General features: G+C 25.9%; 3 protein-coding genes and 1 long non-coding RNA gene across 9 annotated transcripts in view; 3 read left to right on the top strand and 1 right to left on the bottom strand.

Annotated features, from left to right (window-relative positions):
- The window catches only part of LOC111619608, a 5,091-nt gene extending 2,888 nt beyond the window's left edge, over positions 1–2,203 (top strand). Inside the window, exons 2-6 of one of the 2 annotated variants that reach the window (XM_023361375.1) lie at positions 1,487–1,525; positions 1,606–1,673; positions 1,747–1,851; positions 1,926–1,955; positions 2,031–2,203. In XM_023361375.1, the coding sequence (XP_023217143.1) occupies positions 1,487–1,525; positions 1,606–1,673; positions 1,747–1,851; positions 1,926–1,955; positions 2,031–2,150 (362 nt within the window). In that variant the 3' untranslated portion in view covers positions 2,151–2,203. Of the gene's footprint in view, positions 1–1,394; positions 1,526–1,605; positions 1,674–1,746; positions 1,852–1,925; positions 1,956–2,030 lie in introns of those variants that run through there. The other variant, XR_002755795.1, reaches the window with a different exon arrangement.
- Positions 2,204–5,249: 3,046 nt separating this feature from the next.
- On the top strand, positions 5,250–5,662 carry LOC111619615. The gene is made up of 3 exons (XR_002755798.1): positions 5,250–5,346; positions 5,416–5,445; positions 5,528–5,662. It is a non-coding gene; the product is annotated as an uncharacterized LOC111619615 (long non-coding RNA).
- Positions 5,663–12,582: 6,920 nt separating this feature from the next.
- Positions 12,583–13,969, top strand: LOC111619613. The gene is made up of 6 exons (XM_023361378.1): positions 12,583–12,652; positions 13,140–13,323; positions 13,396–13,463; positions 13,549–13,653; positions 13,723–13,752; positions 13,835–13,969. The coding sequence occupies exons 2-6, from the start codon at positions 13,197–13,199 to the stop codon at positions 13,922–13,924; spliced, it is 420 nt and encodes a 139-aa protein (XP_023217146.1). The 5' UTR covers positions 12,583–12,652; positions 13,140–13,196; the 3' UTR covers positions 13,925–13,969.
- A 161-nt stretch (positions 13,970–14,130) lies between these two features.
- LOC111619607 (inducible metalloproteinase inhibitor protein-like) lies at positions 14,131–18,851 on the bottom strand. 5 transcript variants are annotated; one of them, XR_002755794.1, is made up of 4 exons: positions 15,964–16,184; positions 15,660–15,853; positions 15,129–15,301; positions 14,131–14,514 (listed from the first exon to the last, which is right to left on the bottom strand). XR_002755794.1 is itself a non-coding variant. In XM_023361374.1 (4 exons), exons 1-4 carry the CDS (start codon positions 18,508–18,510, stop codon positions 14,512–14,514), a joined length of 474 nt encoding a protein of 157 aa, XP_023217142.1. In that variant the 5' UTR covers positions 18,511–18,851; the 3' UTR covers positions 14,131–14,511. The 5 variants fall into 5 exon arrangements, 4 of the variants coding, with proteins under 4 accessions (XP_023217142.1, XP_023217141.1, XP_023217140.1 ...); XM_023361374.1 differs by lacking the exons at positions 15,129–15,301; positions 15,660–15,853; positions 15,964–16,184 and adding exons at positions 17,555–17,727; positions 18,103–18,279; positions 18,390–18,851; XM_023361373.1 differs by having other exon boundaries at positions 15,677–15,853.
- Between the last annotated feature and the right edge of the window lie 2,182 nt (positions 18,852–21,033).

The following is a 21,033-nucleotide window of genomic DNA, read 5'->3' as shown; positions in this document are numbered from 1 at the left end:
GGGGGGTCGACCTTAGGTGAAAAGGTTATGACCCTCGCCTTGTCCGCGATCTGTCAGGATGATGCGAGAAAGTCTTTTTACGTTTCGGGGTAGTGGTTTGCTGAACGCTGAGAGACTCACACAGAGACCGAATTTACAAAATTAACGCGTTTATTTTTTGAAAAACATGCTTACAATGATCGAAACAATCGGGATTATAGCCTTTACTCCTACAATCCCGATCCGTGTCGACCGGACTGTTTTCTTCCATCCTCCCCGTGTCCTCGAAGCTTATAAGTATTTACTAACGATTCCTCCAACTTCCATCAAACCTAAACGCGTTTTCTCAGCAGCTGCATATATGTGCAGCAAATTGAGAAGCAGACTTGGTGATGAGACACTGGATGACCCCTTCTCGGAATAATGTTTTTAAATGCATAAAATAAAATTACAAAAGAAACCAGTTATAAAAATTTATTAAAATAAAAAAAATGTAATATAGTAATATACGTACGGTACCTGTACTTCTTTCTTAGCACAATAATTAACAATTTCACACAAAATTAAGATAATAATTTGATTTTTATCATCCTTCCAAGCCCACAGACCCCTGAAAACTTTCTACGGTCCTCTAATTAAGAACTGCTCCTCTACATAGTGTTGAATACCGATACTTTAACACTTGTTATTTAAACTTATTGTTTTATTTATTACATCTTTAAACACTGAAATATTTTTGTTTGAAATTATCGAAGGACTGTCATTGGGCTTATCGGACTTTGATTCAACGTGAATGTGTGTAAAATTATTTTTGAATAAAGCACTTATTTTAATAATCTCTAATTTATTTAATTAGTTAAAAATATTTTATTCAGAACAAAATATTTTATATAAATTTAATTCTTTCGGTTATAATAAAATTCTGTTAAAATTAATTTCTTATTTATTATTATATAAATAACATTTAATTTAATAAGCAATTTTAATTAGTACATCATTAAAATTAATGGAAATAAATACTATTGCCGATCAAACTTAATAATAAAACAACCTTTAATGAAAGAAAATTAATTATGAGAATATATAAAATTTAAAATCAATTTTTATTGTTGAATAATTCATAGTTTATTTAGTTCCTTATTCTATATTATTTATAAATGCAAATTTTATTTGGTAAAATCCGAAAATATGGCAACTCTTATTAAAACATAACTGACTCATAATTGTTGAATGTCATAGTTATATTTATATATTAATTAGTTATGTCATAAATATATTAATAAGATACATAATTTAGCATTATATTTGACTACATCGAAATATTTTATCGTAGAGTTCACAAATGTTCTAAAAATTAATTCGTATCACATGATAAGGCGTATATCATAAATATCTTAAAAAGGAAATTCTAGACAAACAAATATAGCAAAGCTTCATTTATAAACTATTAAAAACTTGATGTTTAAAATGAAAATGTTGCTAACTGCTACGATTTTTTCATTCATAGGCATTTCTACTGGAAATTTAACCACGCAAGAAATATGTAGTAAGTATTTATAATTTATATTATGAATTAAAATTTAATATATTAATTAATTAACTTTTTAAATAATACTTTTATGAAAGTGCATCCTTCTAAACTGTTAAGATATTGGAGATGTATGTTGAGAAGTTTGCCAGAATATTCTAAAGTGGTAAGTTTTTTTTTTAAATTATAATATTAAATCTATTTAATCTTATACTCCTACAATTCATTTTATTTTTAAGTATCATTTGTTTGTAGCTGATTGTATTATGCTTATTAAAACAATATCAAACATAAATGATGCTCTTGTATATTTTACTTGCATGGATGAATCGGAACTGACAGAGGTAAAAAGAATATTCGATGTAGAAGTAATACTATAAATTTATTTCTTTATATTAAATTTACTATTGAATTTTAGATTAAAAATTGTGTAAACAGGAGGCATTCGGTATGAAAAATTTTTATATTCATTGATAATTATTTAATTTGTTATATTTAATTTATGTTTAATATATAAATTTAGGCTAAGATTTTCATTACTTCCACTTCAAGTGATGAAAAGAAAACTAGAAAGGTGGCCCATAAATGTTTCCTGAGATGTTTTTCTGATGAAATTGAATTAAAATTTAATAAAAATTTATAAAATAAATTTTATATACGTGAAAAAAGAAAATTAAAGAAGAGTTATTACTATTATTATCATCCATCACTTAATACATTTATGTTAAATACAAAAATAAGTTAAAGAATAATAAATAATAAAAATATAATATATGACAATGAGTTTAAAAATTGATGATAGAAATTTAATACTACTTTTGGTTTTTTAAATAATTCTTGTTAACATATAAAGGCACAATAATTGGGAAAAGTAAGATCTTTCAAAATATTCGTGTTTTATCAAAATAAGTTAAATGATCTACAAAGAAAAATACAAATAACAAAATGAAACATTAAGTGATCTGAAATTTTAATTGTGTAAACAATAATTTAATAATTCTAATACATTACATACAGTCAAACCTCGGCTTTGACTGACATACAGTCAACTTTGTTCGAAAAGCGAGACTTTTCGAACAAAACTTTGAACGCTATGTTTGCCCCGGTTGCCGAACAAGCTACTCGGAAAGCGCCAGTCACAGATTAGAGAGACAAAGACGGTCATCTCCTTATGCTTCCTGTATTAAAGCTCTGTGCCTTCCGGAAGATCTTTTAAGTGTAACTAGGTCCTATTTAGGCGTTCAAGATGTGAAGAAAACCCGAAAAACTCCACATGGCCAACCTGGCGAAGCGCAATCCACTATCGAACTACCAATGTTCACAAGCATCTAGGCCAGTGTTTTTCAACATTTGTTATGTTACGGCACATTTGAACTTATAATTAAATGAAATAACCTAGTGTTATACACATATAATTTTGTCGATGAATATATATTTTTTTATTATATTATATATGACACGTACAGTACACTTATTGTTCTTCGGGCTTCTTTCGAAAATAATTTGTTTTTCTGGTATTTTCTGATAATAATTACAAATTATGAATGCTTTATTCATAATTACTATTAGTTAAAAATGAAAAAAAACAAGTTAAATTTTTAGATAGATACATTACTTCTAAATAAATGATTTCTCCATTAAAAAAAATACGATAATGTTTAGAACGGAATGCTCTAACTCGTATGATTATAAGATGGAATTATGAATAAAATAAAATATAAGGAGACTTAAAAATTGATATTTTCTCACTCTAAAAATGCTTCTGGAAATCTTTTCTGGCTACGAACTTACAATTTCAAAGTTATGTCAGATCTGTAAACAAGAAATCATAATACAGTGAAACTTCCTTTAACGGAAACTCCCGAATAGCGGACACCTCTCTTAACCCGCATTTTTATAATCCATAGACCCTTCAAATAGGACATCTGTTACATTTACTTCTAAATAGCGGACACTCTAAATAAAGGACACTGTCATCCATAACCAACCTTACGAAAACTTAAAGTCCCGCTCTCGATATTCTGAAAGAATTAATTACGTACGAAATATTTAAAAACTAGAAGAATCGGTTCAAACACTCTTTCAGAAGACGAATTTTGACCGTAGGCATCAAATAAAGATGCAGAAATAGGAATGGGAAAGAGGACAGGTTGTAAAAAGCCGTCATCTGTTACAAAACACTCATCAGGTTAAGTTGTCAATCATCACTCATCGTCGTGCATATTAATGTTATTAAACTTCTGTCTTATTCTTGGAATTAAGCTTACGGTATAAGAAACCATACATTTTTTCGAGTTATTCATTCATTCGACAAGAACCGTAGTATAGTAGTAACAAAAAAGAAACTTAAAACGATTACGATAACAGCGTTTATTGTGGAGAAAGTTCAAAAATCGTGTTACGAAGATTTGCCAGCCACTAAAGTATGAGAAGGCATTTACGTAATTTTTATGTGACATTTAAAGTATCATATCCAATCTGTTTGCCATTTAGAATTCAATTAAAATGAGATTTTTACAGCTTAAAAATTAAATAATATACTGTACAATACATATACCCCGTATTTTAACTATATATGCTACGTATACTATTTCTGATAGAACAATATGTACTGTACTGATATTGGGGACATCAATTAAAAAACAGAAAAAATTTGACTTAAAATACTTTATATTGTATTACGAATAATTATTATGGAAATATTACATAGTTATTACACAACCTTTACTGTTTTACGAGCTTCCAGCAGGTTTATGAAATCTCGTTTTTATGAACAAGTGTAATTGACATTGTAATTTCCGATTTAAAATACCGTGTTCTGTTTTATGAGAAGTAACTAATGAAAAATTTCTACATTGAATAATGTTTTGAATCTTTACTTCCTTTTCAGACATTGCTTTCAAATAAAACGTTGCAAGACTTTTGTAAGAAAGGGGAAAATGTCCTGGCTATTTCTCCAATAATTTCATCCTTTGGTTCATAAGGGATCATAGCCTGACATCGACTGGATGATATCATATTATTATCCAGTCTTATATACATCGACTGTCACGAAATCCAATTAACAGGAATTGCTTTTACAGCCAAACTCGATCTTACAAAGCAAAGTTCCTTTGTTAATTCTAGTTTTAACTAGTTAACCGTTTGAACAACCCGTTGCTCATCACTACTGTAAATTCCTGTTTTGTTTGCTAATTACATGCTAATTAAAAGACATTTTACATTAATTTTTAATAAATTAGTTTTATCAATATTAACTACAGCACCAACTACCAACTTATAACTCCAATATTTGTTTTTATTTCACTATTACTTTATGATGAAAACAAAACGTGATTCTAACCATCCAATTCGTTACTTAATGGCAATTGATGACTTTATCGATAAATCTACCAACTAAAAAAATAAACTTGAACATAAGACTATTGGTGGGTTAAGTGTTTTATAACAGCCAATGAGACTGCTAAAACTATCCTCACCATTAATGCTAAATCCCGCCAGTTGAAATTGATCGGCCTTATGAATGCTAAATTGCCATTTTGCGACCCGGATGCAAAATTGAAAGAAGCCATAGAGAAAACCGGTGGGAGGAATTTCATGATACCAGAGAACAGGTAGATTTTAATCACCTGCAAACGGTCCGAAAAACAGTTGTACTGATGAATGTCAAATTTTAAGTATTCTCTTCTATNTTTTGTATTATTAGTCTACAAGTTGTATTTTCGTTTGTTTAGTTATATACTGAAGCTGTACGATGCGTTCAGAATATTTTTAAGATTTCTGATGAAATATCAGCATTAGTTTTTTTATCGTGCTCTGATGATTTTCAAGGAGAAGAGGTGAGCAAACGTTTGTAAATAATAAGGCTGTAGATAGTAAATATAATAATAAATTATTAAAAATTTCAGATTATTGACTGTATAATAAAAATATATAAGGTAAAATTTTTATTTATTTTTTCGTTTCTTTTACATATACAAAAAAGTATTTTACCGTTTTATTTTATTTGAACAATTTTAGAATAAAAATGCTCCTTCTGAATCAGACGAAAGAGAAATGGATGCAGCATTTTCGTCTTGTTCAGAAGAATCAAGAATTTTCAATAATTAATTAATAAGTCTAGATTTATATATTTTATTGTAAAAAAATGAAATGCACAACAGTGTAATAAATTTACTATAAATATATCAATATTTTAAAATAATCATATTACTTTTTAAAAATGTTTTAACCTTCAAAAATAAATATTTTATTCAATAATGATTTAAAAGCAAAACATTGTTTAACAAATAACTTTATTGCATTTTAAACTAAAATACAATATCTAAGAAATTAATTTTATATTTATAAATATTCCTGAGTACATATTCATTACATAAAACGATCATAAACATGTAAAGCAAACTCATGATACAATAAATAACATTCCGGTCATAATAATAATAATAATAATATAATGCCAACTTGTTCCTTCTTCTTTGGCTTTTGCACCTTTCAATGAAATATGATTTATACAAGATGGATCTTTTGGATAATTATCTGTTGAATCCGGTTAGATAAAAGCACTAGTAAAACTCCACGTTTGAAAACTATGTACAATTGCTTGAAGCATGTTAGATAAATATGCAGAAATGACGTATGGAATACTTTTTTAAATTATTCCTCAAACTTTAGAATTTATTAGTTTTATATCTGCAGTGTGTAAAAATATTATTTTTAATTTCATAATTAAGGTAATTAGAGAGATAACTAGATTAAAAATTTGACCCATTCAAGATCAGTATCATTTATAATTGCTACTTGAATTAGGTAAACTACAACCGTTTTTTTAATATAATTACAGTAAATACAATGTAAAATAACAAAGAAATGTTTTCAAAATAGTTGATATACGATGAATACGATAAACCACTAATTATTTTTAATAGGTTATGGCATGTTTTAAGGCTATTCATTACCTTAACCCAAAATTTTAGCTCGACCTTAAACAATTAAAAAAAAAATCTGACGAAATTTTCTGATTCTAAAACAGTTCAACAAAAAACTGAATATCAAATAGAAATATGCACAAAATATACTTTTAAAATATCTTAAACTTAAGTTTATTTATTATATTGTTTATCTACACACAAAAAAAAAAAAAAAATACTATAACTTGCAATCTTCAAGTTTTCATTTGACGACCCATCACTCTCTGATCAGGAACTTATTTATTCTGTCTTGTTATTTAAACTGCAATTGTTTGGCAGGATGTAACTCCAATTGCATTAAGAGATACAATCTGATTATTTATTTCAGTTTATAACTAGATATTTCATTTGATAAACTATGTCACAGATTAGAAAAGATCATTAATGTATGTTCATTTACATAAGTAATTCATATTACATGAAGGTGAATAGCAGAAATCATATCTACTTATATATGTTACTGAATTTTTTAAAATTTTCGGATTAAAGAAAATAAATTAAATTAATAACAGTATTTTTTATATCGAGATCATGAACGTAATTCATATTACATGAAGGTGAATAGCAGAAATCATATCTACTTATATATGTTACTGAATTTTTTAAAATTTTCGGATTAAAGAAAATAAATTAAATTAATAACAGTATTTTTTATATCGAGATCATGAACGTAATAGGATTAATTTAATATTTATGATTTAAAAATTAATGTTGAATTTTATGAAATTTTTAATAATGTTTGTCAGAAAATGATAATATAAACTATTTAAATAGCTTAATATATTTAATTAAATTATTTATTTAAAAATGCCTTATACATAAGTTTCTTTAGTTTCATTAATTTTGACATTAATAATCTATTTTATATTTCAATATCAGTGTTAAACTAATTATTGTTTTTATAATAATAATAATAATAATAATAAAAACATTTAATATTATTATTTTAGCTAAGAATTATTCACGTATTAATTGTTATTTTAACATTTATGAATTTTTTTTCTACAATTTCTCTTCTGCACTTCTTAATGATAAACAACTTTGGAGAGAAAAGGGATTTCAAGTCATTATACTGTAGCAACGATTTTATCACTTCCACATTATTAAAGTTAATATCCTAAAAGACTGTTAAACTATTGCGGAAATAATTATAAATTATTTGAAAGATAATTCTTAATTATTTCCGTAGACTTCGTAAAGTTTCGATAAAATCTACACCTAATTAGTATCGAACATATCCTGGACGAAAATTTAACCAATCCTAGTTGAAAATGTTTTTCTAAATTATATCCTATTCTTGTTTACTGTCTAGAAGAATGTACAGTAAACCAAATGGAAATAAAGAAAGTAATATCCAGTTTAATGGAAATAAAGAAGAATTTTCCTTACATTTTAATTATTTTTAAATATTTCAAACCTCAAAACTACAAGCATTAATAGTTTTGACTCTTATTAAGTAAGTTATTAACTACAAGTATTACTTTCTACAATTGTTACTTCTATTATTAGAAATTTCCCACATTTTGGTATGATACCATAAACAGTTAGACATTAAATACAAAGAATTTCTCTTATTTATCATTGAATCTAGATTGGATTATAAATGTATCAAAGATATAATTTTGTATGTAAGTTGCATGCTTAATATATAATATAAAATTCAAGTTTTCAGATCGTAAACTAAAAATAAAAAAAAAAAACGGAAATTACACAAAAATTAGAAGTTAAACTTGATTAAAATACAGTATTATTATCAACAAAATTGATAAACGATGTAATTCGATAAGCTGCTAATTATTTTTAATAGGTTATACTTCCAGGCCATTATCAACCTTCACCCAAAAGATTAAAAAAAAAAGCCATTATGACGAAACTTTGCACTATAAAATTTACTTTAAATCGCTTAAACTTACAATAAAACATGGATTTAACAAATTATTAAATTTAAATTCTATCAAAATTGTTTATAATATGATATAAAAATATGATATAAAAATGAATATTACAAAATTAAGTTAACACAGATTCTTCAATCATTAAAGTCAAAGTCGAATGTAAAGTCTTCGACTTGTTCGGGTTTTATTAAACCGTTAGATTATCAGTTCTAATTTAAATATATCCTTTTTTTGTTATCGATATGCATTTACAATGGTGGTGGAAATTATATAGCAATATTGTATTAATGAATAAGATAATTAAGAAGAATGTATTCATCCTCCCTTTGAACATTCTATAGATTTGTTCTCTGTTTTAGATCAAACTAAAAATTATATATTAAAATTATGTAGTAGTAAATGGATTGCGTAAATCACGTGTTTCCCACACAAGTGGTTCAACTTAAAACAGAGATTTGATAAAAGAAAACGATACAAATCCATTAAGAAGCAGAGTAGATAGACGTTAAAATTCTTAAAAATGAAGTTATTTTTATTTGTAATTCTGTTTATTTTTATTGATATTTCTACTCAAGATTTATCACCTGAAAAACTCTGTTATAATAAAATAATTTGAAGATGTTTTATATTAAAATATTAATATAAGCAAATAGAATATATTTTTGTATTATTTACATTATATACTGTAGTTTTTGTTTGATGACCCATATTGATTTTGTATTATTGGTTATATAAAGAAAGAGTTTCTATCTTACAATAACTATTTCGATTCTCTTATTATTAGGGCTTTACTATTTGATATTTACTTACTATCAATTGCATTATAAAATATCTATGCTTACAATTGAATTTAATATTTTTCATTCGTAATGAATAAAATTATGTGGCATCCATCTTAAGTTTTTACTTTTCCGGTTGTTATATAGACTATAACAGAGGAAAAGTATGGCGATTAGTCAAAAAATGACCCACCCAAGATTTTTACATTTTTGTATTCAGGGGACTTTTAAACGTTATCCTTACCCTCAAATTAAACTTTTAGCCATTTTATAACAGTTAAAAATATAACAAGTTTTTTTTAATAAAATATGATAGCAGATGGCGCCATCAAATGTTGCCAGGAAAGTTAAGCAACTCGTTGATAGATTATTCAGTTAGAATATCATAGAAGTATTAAACATATTCTAAAACTTGGAACATATTCATAAGTCTATAAGAATAGTGTGTGATTTTTGAGTTAAAAAGCATTTTTTTTTTTTTAAATTNGTTTAACTATTTTTGTTTCTTTATTGTTAAAATTTAATATATATATATATTTTAGCAATTGGTTAGACCCACAGAGAAAGAGCAAAAGGAAGCTGAAAAAGCAACTTTATTGTGTATCGAACGAGCTGATTTCGACGACGTTTAAATCGAAAAGCTTTTTTTTAAGCATTTGTTTTAATTAAAAATGATATATATTGATTTAAATTTTAACTGTAGAATTATTTTATAAAAAATAAATCAGTTTTGAAATGTTTATCTCTTTGTTTGTTTGTTTACACGAATTCTGGATGAACAAAATTTTAGTTTTAGATTATTATTTATGTGTCTATATGTACAAATTACCTAAATATAATAAAATACCTATAATAAAAATAGATTTTATATTTTAAATTTTAATAATAAAAACTATTTATATCATCAGCATCAGGTTCTACATAGATTTATAACAACACAATTGATAGAATGAAATAACAAGATTGATATTGATTTAAAAATATAGACTATATATATAAATTTTTATGTAAAAAAAAAATACATTTATTTTAAAATTTATATTACTCTATTCTAAGCATTATTGGGCTGCAATTTGAAAAAATTGCAGACCTATAAATTCCCACTGTTGTCTGTCTGTATGTCTGTCCTTCCTTAATATCGAGAATGGAATTAGATAGATGAAATACGAGAACAGATATAGAAATCTTAGGAGCAGGAGGTCTTGATTAACCATATATAATACAAACTTCTAAACTTTCCCATGAAAGGAGTTAATAGATGACCGGCACGACTTTTAAAGGAAAAGTATGATGTACCGTACAGGGGCAAGTCATTACTAATTTCAAATAGACAGCATATATTTTAAATTACATAAATTGAAAATATGATTAAAAATTGCAGCCCGGAATTGGAATTGTGACAATGTCACAATAAATAATTGCTCTTTATGTGTTTAGCTTAATTTCGTTTTGAAAAATACATCTATATTTTCTATAATTTATCATAATTCATGGTAGTGAATTCGACAAGGACAAACAGCAAAAAAAAATGGAAAACTAAACAGGCATAATAACCGAAAAATCGTAACCGTCATAACTGCGGTAACTATAATCGTAACTCTCGGTTACGATTACGATCCGGTTTAAGTTACGTTCTTTACAACCTCCGGTTATTATGGTTAAATGCGGTTATGAAATAATTCGATTTCATTCAGAAATTTCTTTTTGGCTGTAGATTTATATTTCGGAAATACGTCAATCTGATTTTAGTTCACACGCTCCATATTATCGTCATTATAGCTAGCATAATGCGAGAGTAACGGTGTTAACTATATAGAAGCATTCATGATCTTTTTAAATCTTTCTTAGGTAAAGAATTTTAGTTGGATTTTATAAAAGAAATAATCGACAATATTGAAACAAGTAGCCTATAATTATTTATATGATAAAAGAATTACACAAATGGCAAGTTCTAAAATGCCGATATGATCTGTATTTTTTTACATAGATTTATTTTATTTCGAAATCAGTCATTGTAATCAACAACTCCTTGACAGCCAAAATGAATAATCTCCATCAAAAAGTTAGTTTACATTGAATGTAGCAATCAAATCTAATGTAATCAAAGCATTCAATCATAAAACAATGCTATTGCTAGTGCAAAAATGTCTTAATTTTCTAAAATTATTATTACAAAACTTATTTTTGTTTTACAGTTATTCCACATGTGATGTGAAATGATGTTCAAATCAAGCGCATGCGTATTTTTTTCAATAACTGACGTGCCATCGTAACCATGTAGTTACGTTTACTAAAACTATGAGCTTCATGGTTACGGTTACAGTAATTTGTAACCGTTTTAAATTCTACATCGATAAAAAGAAACGGAAAAAACGAAAACGAACGAATAACGACCATGAATTATTTACTGTAGTGGATTGCGCAGTTTACTTTTCTGTTATTTTAATTTTTAATTTTCTTCCGTTTACAATGTTACTGTTATGCGCACTCAATGTAAATACATCAGTAACAGATTAATATACTAATCTGATTCGTATTTGCCTTTATCCGAGCTTTCAAACTTAAAATAATTTTCATTTATCTCCAATCATTACATTTTTCCAGTCATCCAATTAAGTTTAGTACTGTATGTTTTCTAGTAAATATCTATGTTAGTACTATTTCAAAAAATCGTTTATATTTTCAATGATTATTAATGACTTTCTATTACTTTTTATGTTTATTTTCATAATGTATTACTGACCAGATTCACATGATTTGAGCCATATCTCATACTTTCGTATTTACCATGTTTATATGATGCAAGCTCATCTCAATTCAAATAATTTTTTCTACGAAAACGGTGTATATATTAATACTGGCTCACTAGATTTATTTATTTATTACTAATATACTTTTTGAAGTTGTCGCATGTTTTTCATTATTCATGCAACATTAAAAATTCATCTGGAATATCCATGTCCACCATCTTGTTTATTCCATTAAATTTTTTTAGGACGGCCGAATGGCCGAGCGGTCAAAGTAGCAGCCTATCGCTCCGGGAGACCCGGGATCGCATCCGGACATGTCGAAAAATCTTCAGGAAATTTTCGGGAATGATCCGTCTGAATATGTCGAGCCCCATCCCTCAACCGTACCCGCAGCCCCATTATTGGCCTGGTCGAACTCATAATGGACTTGCTAAAAGAGGACCTCTTAATACCAATAGGGCAGAAAGGATTTTAAAAACTCCTTTAGAAGCTACACATGCGTTAAGCGACAAGCTGAAAGTTAGCTGAGGTTTAAGTCATCATTATCGGCGACTTAAACTTCGGTTTATTTTCGGTGACATGAGTCTGGAATTATTTCGTGGTAAATATAAAAATATAACCTTGAGATATAATTCCCTTTTTATTACACCCGTGCTGAATACCACCGTTAGTGTATCGTGTTACTAAAGTTTTCTGTCGCCCAATCTGCCTTGAATATTATTCTGATAATCATTAACGTTCTTATTCAAAGGTATGTTAGAAATATTATTTATACAAGATGAAGGTGACAATAAAAAGCTTAATCTTTTTTCCTTATTTTGTACGGTAGTGGTGTCCAAACTTTTCGATTGCCGAGCAAAATTGTCCCTAAGACGAAAGTAAACGAGCCATAAATATTTATAACTTTCTTATAATAATTATTTATTTTTGTAAATACTGTTTGAAGAGAAATAGATATAATTATTATTCTTGTCTCGTTTAAAAACATATTAGTTATTTTAGAAAAAAATTAAATAAATTTTTTTGTTTCCTTGTTGTCATCCTTTATATTGTCAATGTTTTTGGGTTGATAATAAATAAATAATAAATTTTATAATAAAAAAAGTTTTAGGTAAATGAAAAAATTGTTTATATTTTAATATATTTTATGTGTTATGCTATACTTTTTTATTTATAATATTTATTCAATTATATCTTGATACAGTGAGGAAGTGTTAATTGGCGCTTTTCTCTTTAAGTTAAGATAAAATCCAATTAATATAAAAATAAAAAAGATAAAGAAGAAAATATGAAACATGTTATTGGCATTAAGATTATTTCAAGTTAACAAACAAAAAATGAAATCATTATTATATATGTTGATATCACTTACATGTCTCAATATTGTCTATTCCAAAAATGCAACTATTGAAGAAATTTGTAGTAAGTAGCATATAATACACTTAATTAAACTAAGAATAAAATAATTTTTTAATTAAATATTATTTTTGATAGACGAAACCAGCAAATTAATTCATTTTTGGCAATGCTTATTGCCAAAACTTCCTTCTTATTACCTAGATGTAAGTATAGTTAATTAATGACTAGTAAATTTAATTTTTTACTTTTTGTATTATTAGTCTACAAGTTGTATTTTCGTTTGTTTAGTTATATACTGAAGCTGTACGATGCGTTCAGAATATTTTTAAGATTTCTGATGAAATATCAGCATTAGTTTTTTTATCGTGCTCTGATGATTTTCAAGGAGAAGAGGTGAGCAAACGTTTGTAAATAATAAGGCTGTAGATAGTAAATATAATAATAAATTATTAAAAATTTCAGATTATTGACTGTATAATAAAAATATATAAGGTAAAATTTTTATTTATTTTTTCGTTTCTTTTACATATACAAAAAAGTATTTTACCGTTTTATTTTATTTGAACAATTTTAGAATAAAAATGCTCCTTCTGAATCAGACGAAAGAGAAATGGATGCAGCATTTTCGTCTTGTTCAGAAGAATCAAGAATTTTCAATAATTAATTAATAAGTCTAGATTTATATATTTTATTGTAAAAAAATGAAATGCACAACAGTGTAATAAATTTACTATAAATATATCAATATTTTAAAATAATCATATTACTTTTTAAAAATGTTTTAACCTTCAAAAATAAATATTTTATTCAATAATGATTTAAAAGCAAAACATTGTTTAACAAATAACTTTATTGCATTTTAAACTAAAATACAATATCTAAGAAATTAATTTTATATTTATAAATATTCCTGAGTACATATTCATTACATAAAACGATCATAAACATGTAAAGCAAACTCATGATACAATAAATAACATTCCGGTCATAATAATAATAATAATAATATAATGCCAACTTGTTCCTTCTTCTTTGGCTTTTGCACCTTTCAATGAAATATGATTTATACAAGATGGATCTTTTGGATAATTATCTGTTGAATCCGGTTAGATAAAAGCACTAGTAAAACTCCACGTTTGAAAACTATGTACAATTGCTTGAAGCATGTTAGATAAATATGCAGAAATGACGTATGGAATACTCGTTTATATACAGTTCAACGCCTCTATAATGTTGGATCTTTTTATAGACTTACTATAATAAAATAAATATATATATATATAATACAAAAATTGATTTAAAATATTCACTTTTATGAATGATATATTTTTTTAATACAGTAGCCACTCGTTATATCGCGCTTTTTTTTTTGTCGTCCAAATTTTAAATGCACTTGAGTCAATAAATTTTAAAATATCAATTGCAATTACATTCTTTTTGCAACTAAATACGGTATTTTATTCCTACTATTGTAAGCGAAACAATAAATTCGTCAAGATCTAAATACAGTAAGTAAAACACGTGGATGAATCAATTATCATTTATAAACATAAATTTTGATATTAAAAGTTGTTTATTTACTGATTTTAAGTTCTTTCTCCTTATTTACAAGTCTCTATGAATTCGAAATTTCACACCTTTATGTGAATTGATCCAATGTCGTCAATTCACCTAACTAAACTTGAAAAACTAAGCTTATTTTATATCAGAAACACTTGCTGATGAAAGAATAGAGAATAGAGATTCTCCATAGTATGTATAATCTTTTTAGTAAAAGCCCAGAATTTTTTAGTATTCGGTTATATCGCGCTTTTTCTTTGTCTCTCGATAACGAAGGGCTACTATATTATTTAAAAATAACGACTTACCGTGCATTCTTTAATAGGGACACACGCATCATGTTTCTTAGCGTATCCGTCCTTACAGAAACATATTTTTATTACATCGAATTTAAATTTTGTAGTATAATAAGTTCCGGATCCATTGCAAAATCTTAAATCTCCATTTAAATTTAATTCTTCATTTGGCATATTGCACATTTCTTGAATTTAAAAAATTTATATTTAATACAGATATTGATAATTATTACTAAAGATTGCATAATTTTAAATAATCTTTAAACAATTATACATTTAAAATTATATACAATTTAATTTTATAGATTTATTATATTCATTTATATATATATAGGCCTATATACATACACACATATGTGTTTGTATATGTGTTTTATCACAAATCTTTACAATATACACTGTTATTGTGTATCTAACAAGCGTAATAATTCAAATAAATTTTATATACAAAATATTTATTAGTGAAACAATTTTAAGTTAATGTTATGAACTATTAAATAAAAATTAATAATTTTTAATTCATAAAAAAAAATATATCCTTACCACATTCAAATACATACTTTTACTGCATTCGCCAACCGGAATACATTTATTTTTTTCATCTCTTATAAAATCTGTTTTACAAAAGCAACCGTCATATTTCTCCACAACAGAGCAAGGTTGATCATGAACCCTGTTACAAGTCGGCTCGCAGCTTTGGTGTCTAAACTCTTCGTTCTTTCCACAAAGCTGATTAACTATTTAAAATAATTATAAAATATTTATATATTATTATATTTAAATATTTATTTAAAATTTCTTTTTACTATTTACTAAAAAATATATACGTATATATAAAATCACTTACTAGGTACTCCGTTAACGGCAGTAACCACAATAATCAGTTTAAGTAATTTCCACATGATGCGCACCCGTTTACAATAAGCGTAGATTGATAAGTCAAGCGAATAAATTGAATGTAACAACATAAAGTTGCGCAACACTTTTCTTTGAAACTTAACTACCAAAACAGGAAAGTTCAATTTTTTTTTTTAATATACATAAACTATATATCAATGTCATCGTATTGCTGGATAAAAGGTAATATAATAATTAAAAATTGTTTGTATATTTACCGAATTTCACTGCAAGTTNGCACAAGACATAATGCATCAAAATTTACGCGACTTGCTGTAAATCTTTTAACCGCTAATTAACGGAAAACAATGCAACGGATATTATTTAAATTTTGTAATGATGTAGGTGAGAGGTAAATGAACCTACTCCTAGATGACGGGACCATTCAGTTATAATTATTTAAGCGAAATTTGTACTGTGACATTATGCCTCTTGTGACAACTATTCCCTGTCTCCCCTATAGAGGCATTTGAATTTAAAAATTGTTTAATACGAGATTACAGGCATGAACAAAATATGTTTAAAATAGTTTCTAGGATGTCCAAGTTTAAATCAATGGTCCATTTTCCGCGAAATTTCATTCGCTGGCAGATTGATGTTTGATGTTCGGCTGTAACAGCTAACATTAGAAACAGCTAACATTAGAAAAAACACGCTGTCTTAAAAAGTTTTAATAACGTATTTTCAATTGCTATCTACGTGACTAAAAAAATTGTGTCATTCTCTACCTCACAATTACAGTGATAAACATGACAATGATAGGCTGAAATTACCAAACGGTTTATATTGTTTTCGTTTTAATATTTGTTATATTATAACATTTGATTTATATCAGTACAAACGATACCTTACGTAAGGATTTATCACACCGAGTAACCGATTTAACACATTTTAAAATTCTTTATTCTTCTACTTTATACAATTTAAAAATTTTCAATATGTGTTAGATTAGGCACTTGGTGTGATAAACTCATACATAAAGTAACGTTTGAACTGATATTAATTTAATACAGTAGCCACTCGTTATATCGCGCTTTTTTTTTTGTCGTCCAAATTTTAAATGCACTTGAGTCAATAAATTTTAAAATATCAATTGCAATTACATTCTTTTTGCAACTAAATACGGTATTTTATTCCTACTATTGTAAGCGAAACAATAAATTCGTCAAGATCTAAATACAGTAAGTAAAACACGTGGATGAATCAATTATCATTTATAAACATAAATTTTGATATTAAAAGTTGTTTATTTACTGATTTTAAGTTCTTTCTCCTTATTTACAAGTCTCTATGAATTCGAAATTTCACACCTTTATGTGAATTGATCCAATGTCGTCAATTCACCTAACTAAACTTGAAAAACTAAGCTTATTTTATATCAGAAACACTTGCTGATGAAAGAATAGAGAATAGAGATTCTCCATAGTATGTATAATCTTTTTAGTAAAAGCCCAGAATTTTTTAGTATTCGGTTATATCGCGCTTTTTCTTTGTCTCTCGATAACGAAGGGCTACTATATTATTTAAAAATAACGACTTACCGTGCATTCTTTAATAGGGACACACGCATCATGTTTCTTAGCGTATCCGTCCTTACAGAAACATATTTTTATTACATCGAATTTAAATTTTGTAGTATAATAAGTTCCGGATCCATTGCAAAATCTTAAATCTCCATTTAAATTTAATTCTTCATTTGGCATATTGCACATTTCTTGAATTTAAAAAATTTATATTTAATACAGATATTGATAATTATTACTAAAGATTGCATAATTTTAAATAATCTTTAAACAATTATACATTTAAAATTATATACAATTTAATTTTATAGATTTATTATATTCATTTATATATATATAGGCCTATATACATACACACATATGTGTTTGTATATGTGTTTTATCACAAATCTTTACAATATACACTGTTATTGTGTATCTAACAAGCGTAATAATTCAAATAAATTTTATATACAAAATATTTATTAGTGAAACAATTTTAAGTTAATGTTATGAACTATTAAATAAAAATTAATAATTTTTAATTCATAAAAAAAAATATATCCTTACCACATTCAAATACATACTTTTACTGCATTCGCCAACCGGAATACATTTATTTTTTTCATCTCTTATAAAATCTGTTTTACAAAAGCAACCGTCATATTTCTCCACAACAGAGCAAGGTTGATCATGAACCCTGTTACAAGTCGGCTCGCAGCTTTGGTGTCTAAACTCTTCGTTCTTTCCACAAAGCTGATTAACTATTTAAAATAATTATAAAATATTTATATATTATTATATTTAAATATTTATTTAAAATTTCTTTTTACTATTTACTAAAAAATATATACGTATATATAAAATCACTTACTAGGTACTCCGTTAACGGCAGTAACCACAATAATCAGTTTAAGTAATTTCCACATGATGCGCACCCGTTTACAATAAGCGTAGATTGATAAGTCAAGCGAATAAATTGAATGTAACAACATAAAGTTGCGCAACACTTTTCTTTGAAACTTAACTACCAAAACAGGAAAGTTCAATTTTTTTTTTTAATATACATAAACTATATATCAATGTCATCGTATTGCTGGATAAAAGGTAATATAATAATTAAAAATTGTTTGTATATTTACCGAATTTCACTGCAAGTTAAAAGTAAAACACAACAATAACAACAGTTATGGAACAATTAGAGAAAATGGAATCTAGGTTTGCGAGTCTAGGTCACTCGAATGCCTTGAAGCCAATGGATGATGTCACACTCTCACTTCCTTCATTAATCTTAATAATGAAATGCGTTTAGATAACCAGCTTCTCCATTGTAAGTTAACTAATTCAATTGACAGTTTAGTCTTTTTTTTTATTATTCTCCTTGATAACTTTTATATTATTGTTAAACGGTAATTTCTGATACCGTAACTGTTTCCTTCGTCTTCTCTTTATAATATCTGTTTAGAATATTAAGCAAACAAGTTTTACGTTCGTTATTCAGATAAATTATACTAGATGAACTAACTGTTCCGTGAAATATTTTATTTTTCATAACAAAATCTGATTTATAAGTTTTGTATTCATTATCTATACTTGTATATGCAAGTATTACGATTATAATATATTATTACTATGTAATGGCTTGAATGTTAAATAAAACAATTATATCTTCTTAGACTGTTTATTTGAAAAAGTCATAAAATTATTTTCAATTTTTTAATATAATATAATAATAAAGTTTCTCTAAAGAATATGATTATTCTATGGACAAAAAGGGGCAATTGCTGAGACTCCCTTCCAACTGGAAATCCCAAACCAATTTTTTTATAATAAAATATTCCCCCGAAGAAAAATGCCTGAAGTACTGTACTGTATATAGGATCCACTAATTCAAATTCGCCTGGGCCACATGCTCCACTAGATTATTATGATATAATTGATAACTTACATTAACTTGGTTGCGAAATTTAAATATAGTTTATATATAGGCCTATATATATATCTGTTAGGGCCATCTTGTGGTGATTATTTTCTATTTTCAATATCAAAAATAATTTAAATTTTTATATTAAATTTAAATGATTTTAACGCAAAAAAACAAAAATTAAAATGATTAAAAATTAGAAAGAACTTTATTAAATTCTTCGTATTTTGCTTATAATTCTACTAAGAAATATGAATTTTTTATAAATTGTTTTGAATATTTTAATTTTTAATGAGAAATTTCGAAGAACTGTATCGGATGTTTACAATATTTTAATATATTTGAATTTTTAAATGCTGGACACAAATCCATAAATTATAAATCTTTACATAATTATTGAAAATAGAATTTACATATTATGTAATTATTTTAGGCCAATGATTTAAACAACTTGACCGAAATTAAATTATATTAATAATATTTTATTAATCACTAAAAATACATACATTTTTTTAATAATAAAATTAATAAATGAATAATGTTTTTATATATTACATAACTGATTACTTAGAGGAAATTTATAATATATTATTTGGTATTTTACATTCATTTTCTGTCTGTCACATTAATATTCTTCATAGATTTCTTCTTGTTATTATAATAGACCTATTTGTATATTCAGCAAAACTTTCTAGTGTTTCTCATATTTAAATTTATAAATTTTAGTATTTATTAACAATTATAAATTATTATTTTTGTAATAACAAAACTACATTACTCTATGGTTTTAAATTTAAAATATATATATATATATATTAAATAAATATATATATATATATATATAGAAATTCGATAATTGTTTAACAATATCAAAAATGTAAATGTAAAATCATAATAACATGAACAATAATTATAATTTTTAAGAGAATTTATCAAAAATCTATTATTAAAAAAGGAAAAGTAGTCAGGATACTTTGCATGTTCTGCAATGATAAATTATGCTGATGCAACCGAAACAAATTCAACACTTCAGTTGTCAAAAATGGTGCCATGACGTATTTGCTTGGGTTAAAGTTCAAGTAGTCTCTACGTGAACTTTGATAAGCGAAGAATTAAAGAGAATAATATAGAAGTGAATGTCTATACAATATCTAGACAATACGTTATCAATAATATATATTTTTTTTCTTTATATATTATAATTAAGCAAATATAATTTTTCTATAACCTAGAAGAAGAAATCAAAACGAATTTCTTTTAATGCATTTTATTTTTCTCCTTGAGAATGAAAAAGTGGGTCATGTTTTTATTTTGACACTACTTTTTAATGAATGCAAAAATGTATTTTAATTAAAATCGAATTTTCATTGCTGCCATTTATTAAATTAAATCAAATATAAATTTTGAGTTATTTTATACTTTATAACTCTGATTTTTATTGCAGAAAATTATTATAATTTTATGCAAGAACTAAAAATTATAATTAACATACAGATAATTTCCTCTTTGACCTATGGAGAAGACTTAAGATTGTAGACGTTAATATATTAGTATAAACAATGTAATTTATTATATATATATATATATATAGTTT

Source organism: Centruroides sculpturatus, unplaced genomic scaffold, assembly GCF_000671375.1.
Source record: "Centruroides sculpturatus isolate CEXI.00-Female unplaced genomic scaffold, Cexi_2.0 scaffold260, whole genome shotgun sequence".
Classification (NCBI taxonomy): Eukaryota; Metazoa; Arthropoda; class Arachnida; order Scorpiones; family Buthidae; genus Centruroides; species Centruroides sculpturatus.
Note: the sequence above shows the minus strand (reverse complement) of the source record. Positions and strands in the feature narration are given on the sequence as shown.

Bases quoted from the DNA above. Each gene is read 5' to 3' on its own strand.
- LOC111619613 (XM_023361378.1), top strand. From the start codon at position 13,197: ATGTTATTGGCATTAAGATTATTTCAAGTTAACAAACAAAAAATGAAA. The intron at 13,324-13,395 runs GTAAGTAGCATA...TATTTTTGATAG, and splicing joins AACTATTGAAGAAATTTGTA to ACGAAACCAGCAAATTAATT. The intron at 13,654-13,722 runs GTGAGCAAACGT...TAAAAATTTCAG, and splicing joins ATGATTTTCAAGGAGAAGAG to ATTATTGACTGTATAATAAA.
- LOC111619607 (XM_023361371.1), bottom strand. From the start codon at position 18,510: ATGTTGTTACATTCAATTTATTCGCTTGACTTATCAATCTACGCTTAT. The intron at 18,280-18,389 runs GTAAGTGATTTT...TATTTTAAATAG, and splicing joins TGCCGTTAACGGAGTACCTA to TTAATCAGCTTTGTGGAAAG. The intron at 17,728-18,102 runs GTATGTATTTGA...TTTAAATTCAAG, and splicing joins GGTTGGCGAATGCAGTAAAA to AAATGTGCAATATGCCAAAT.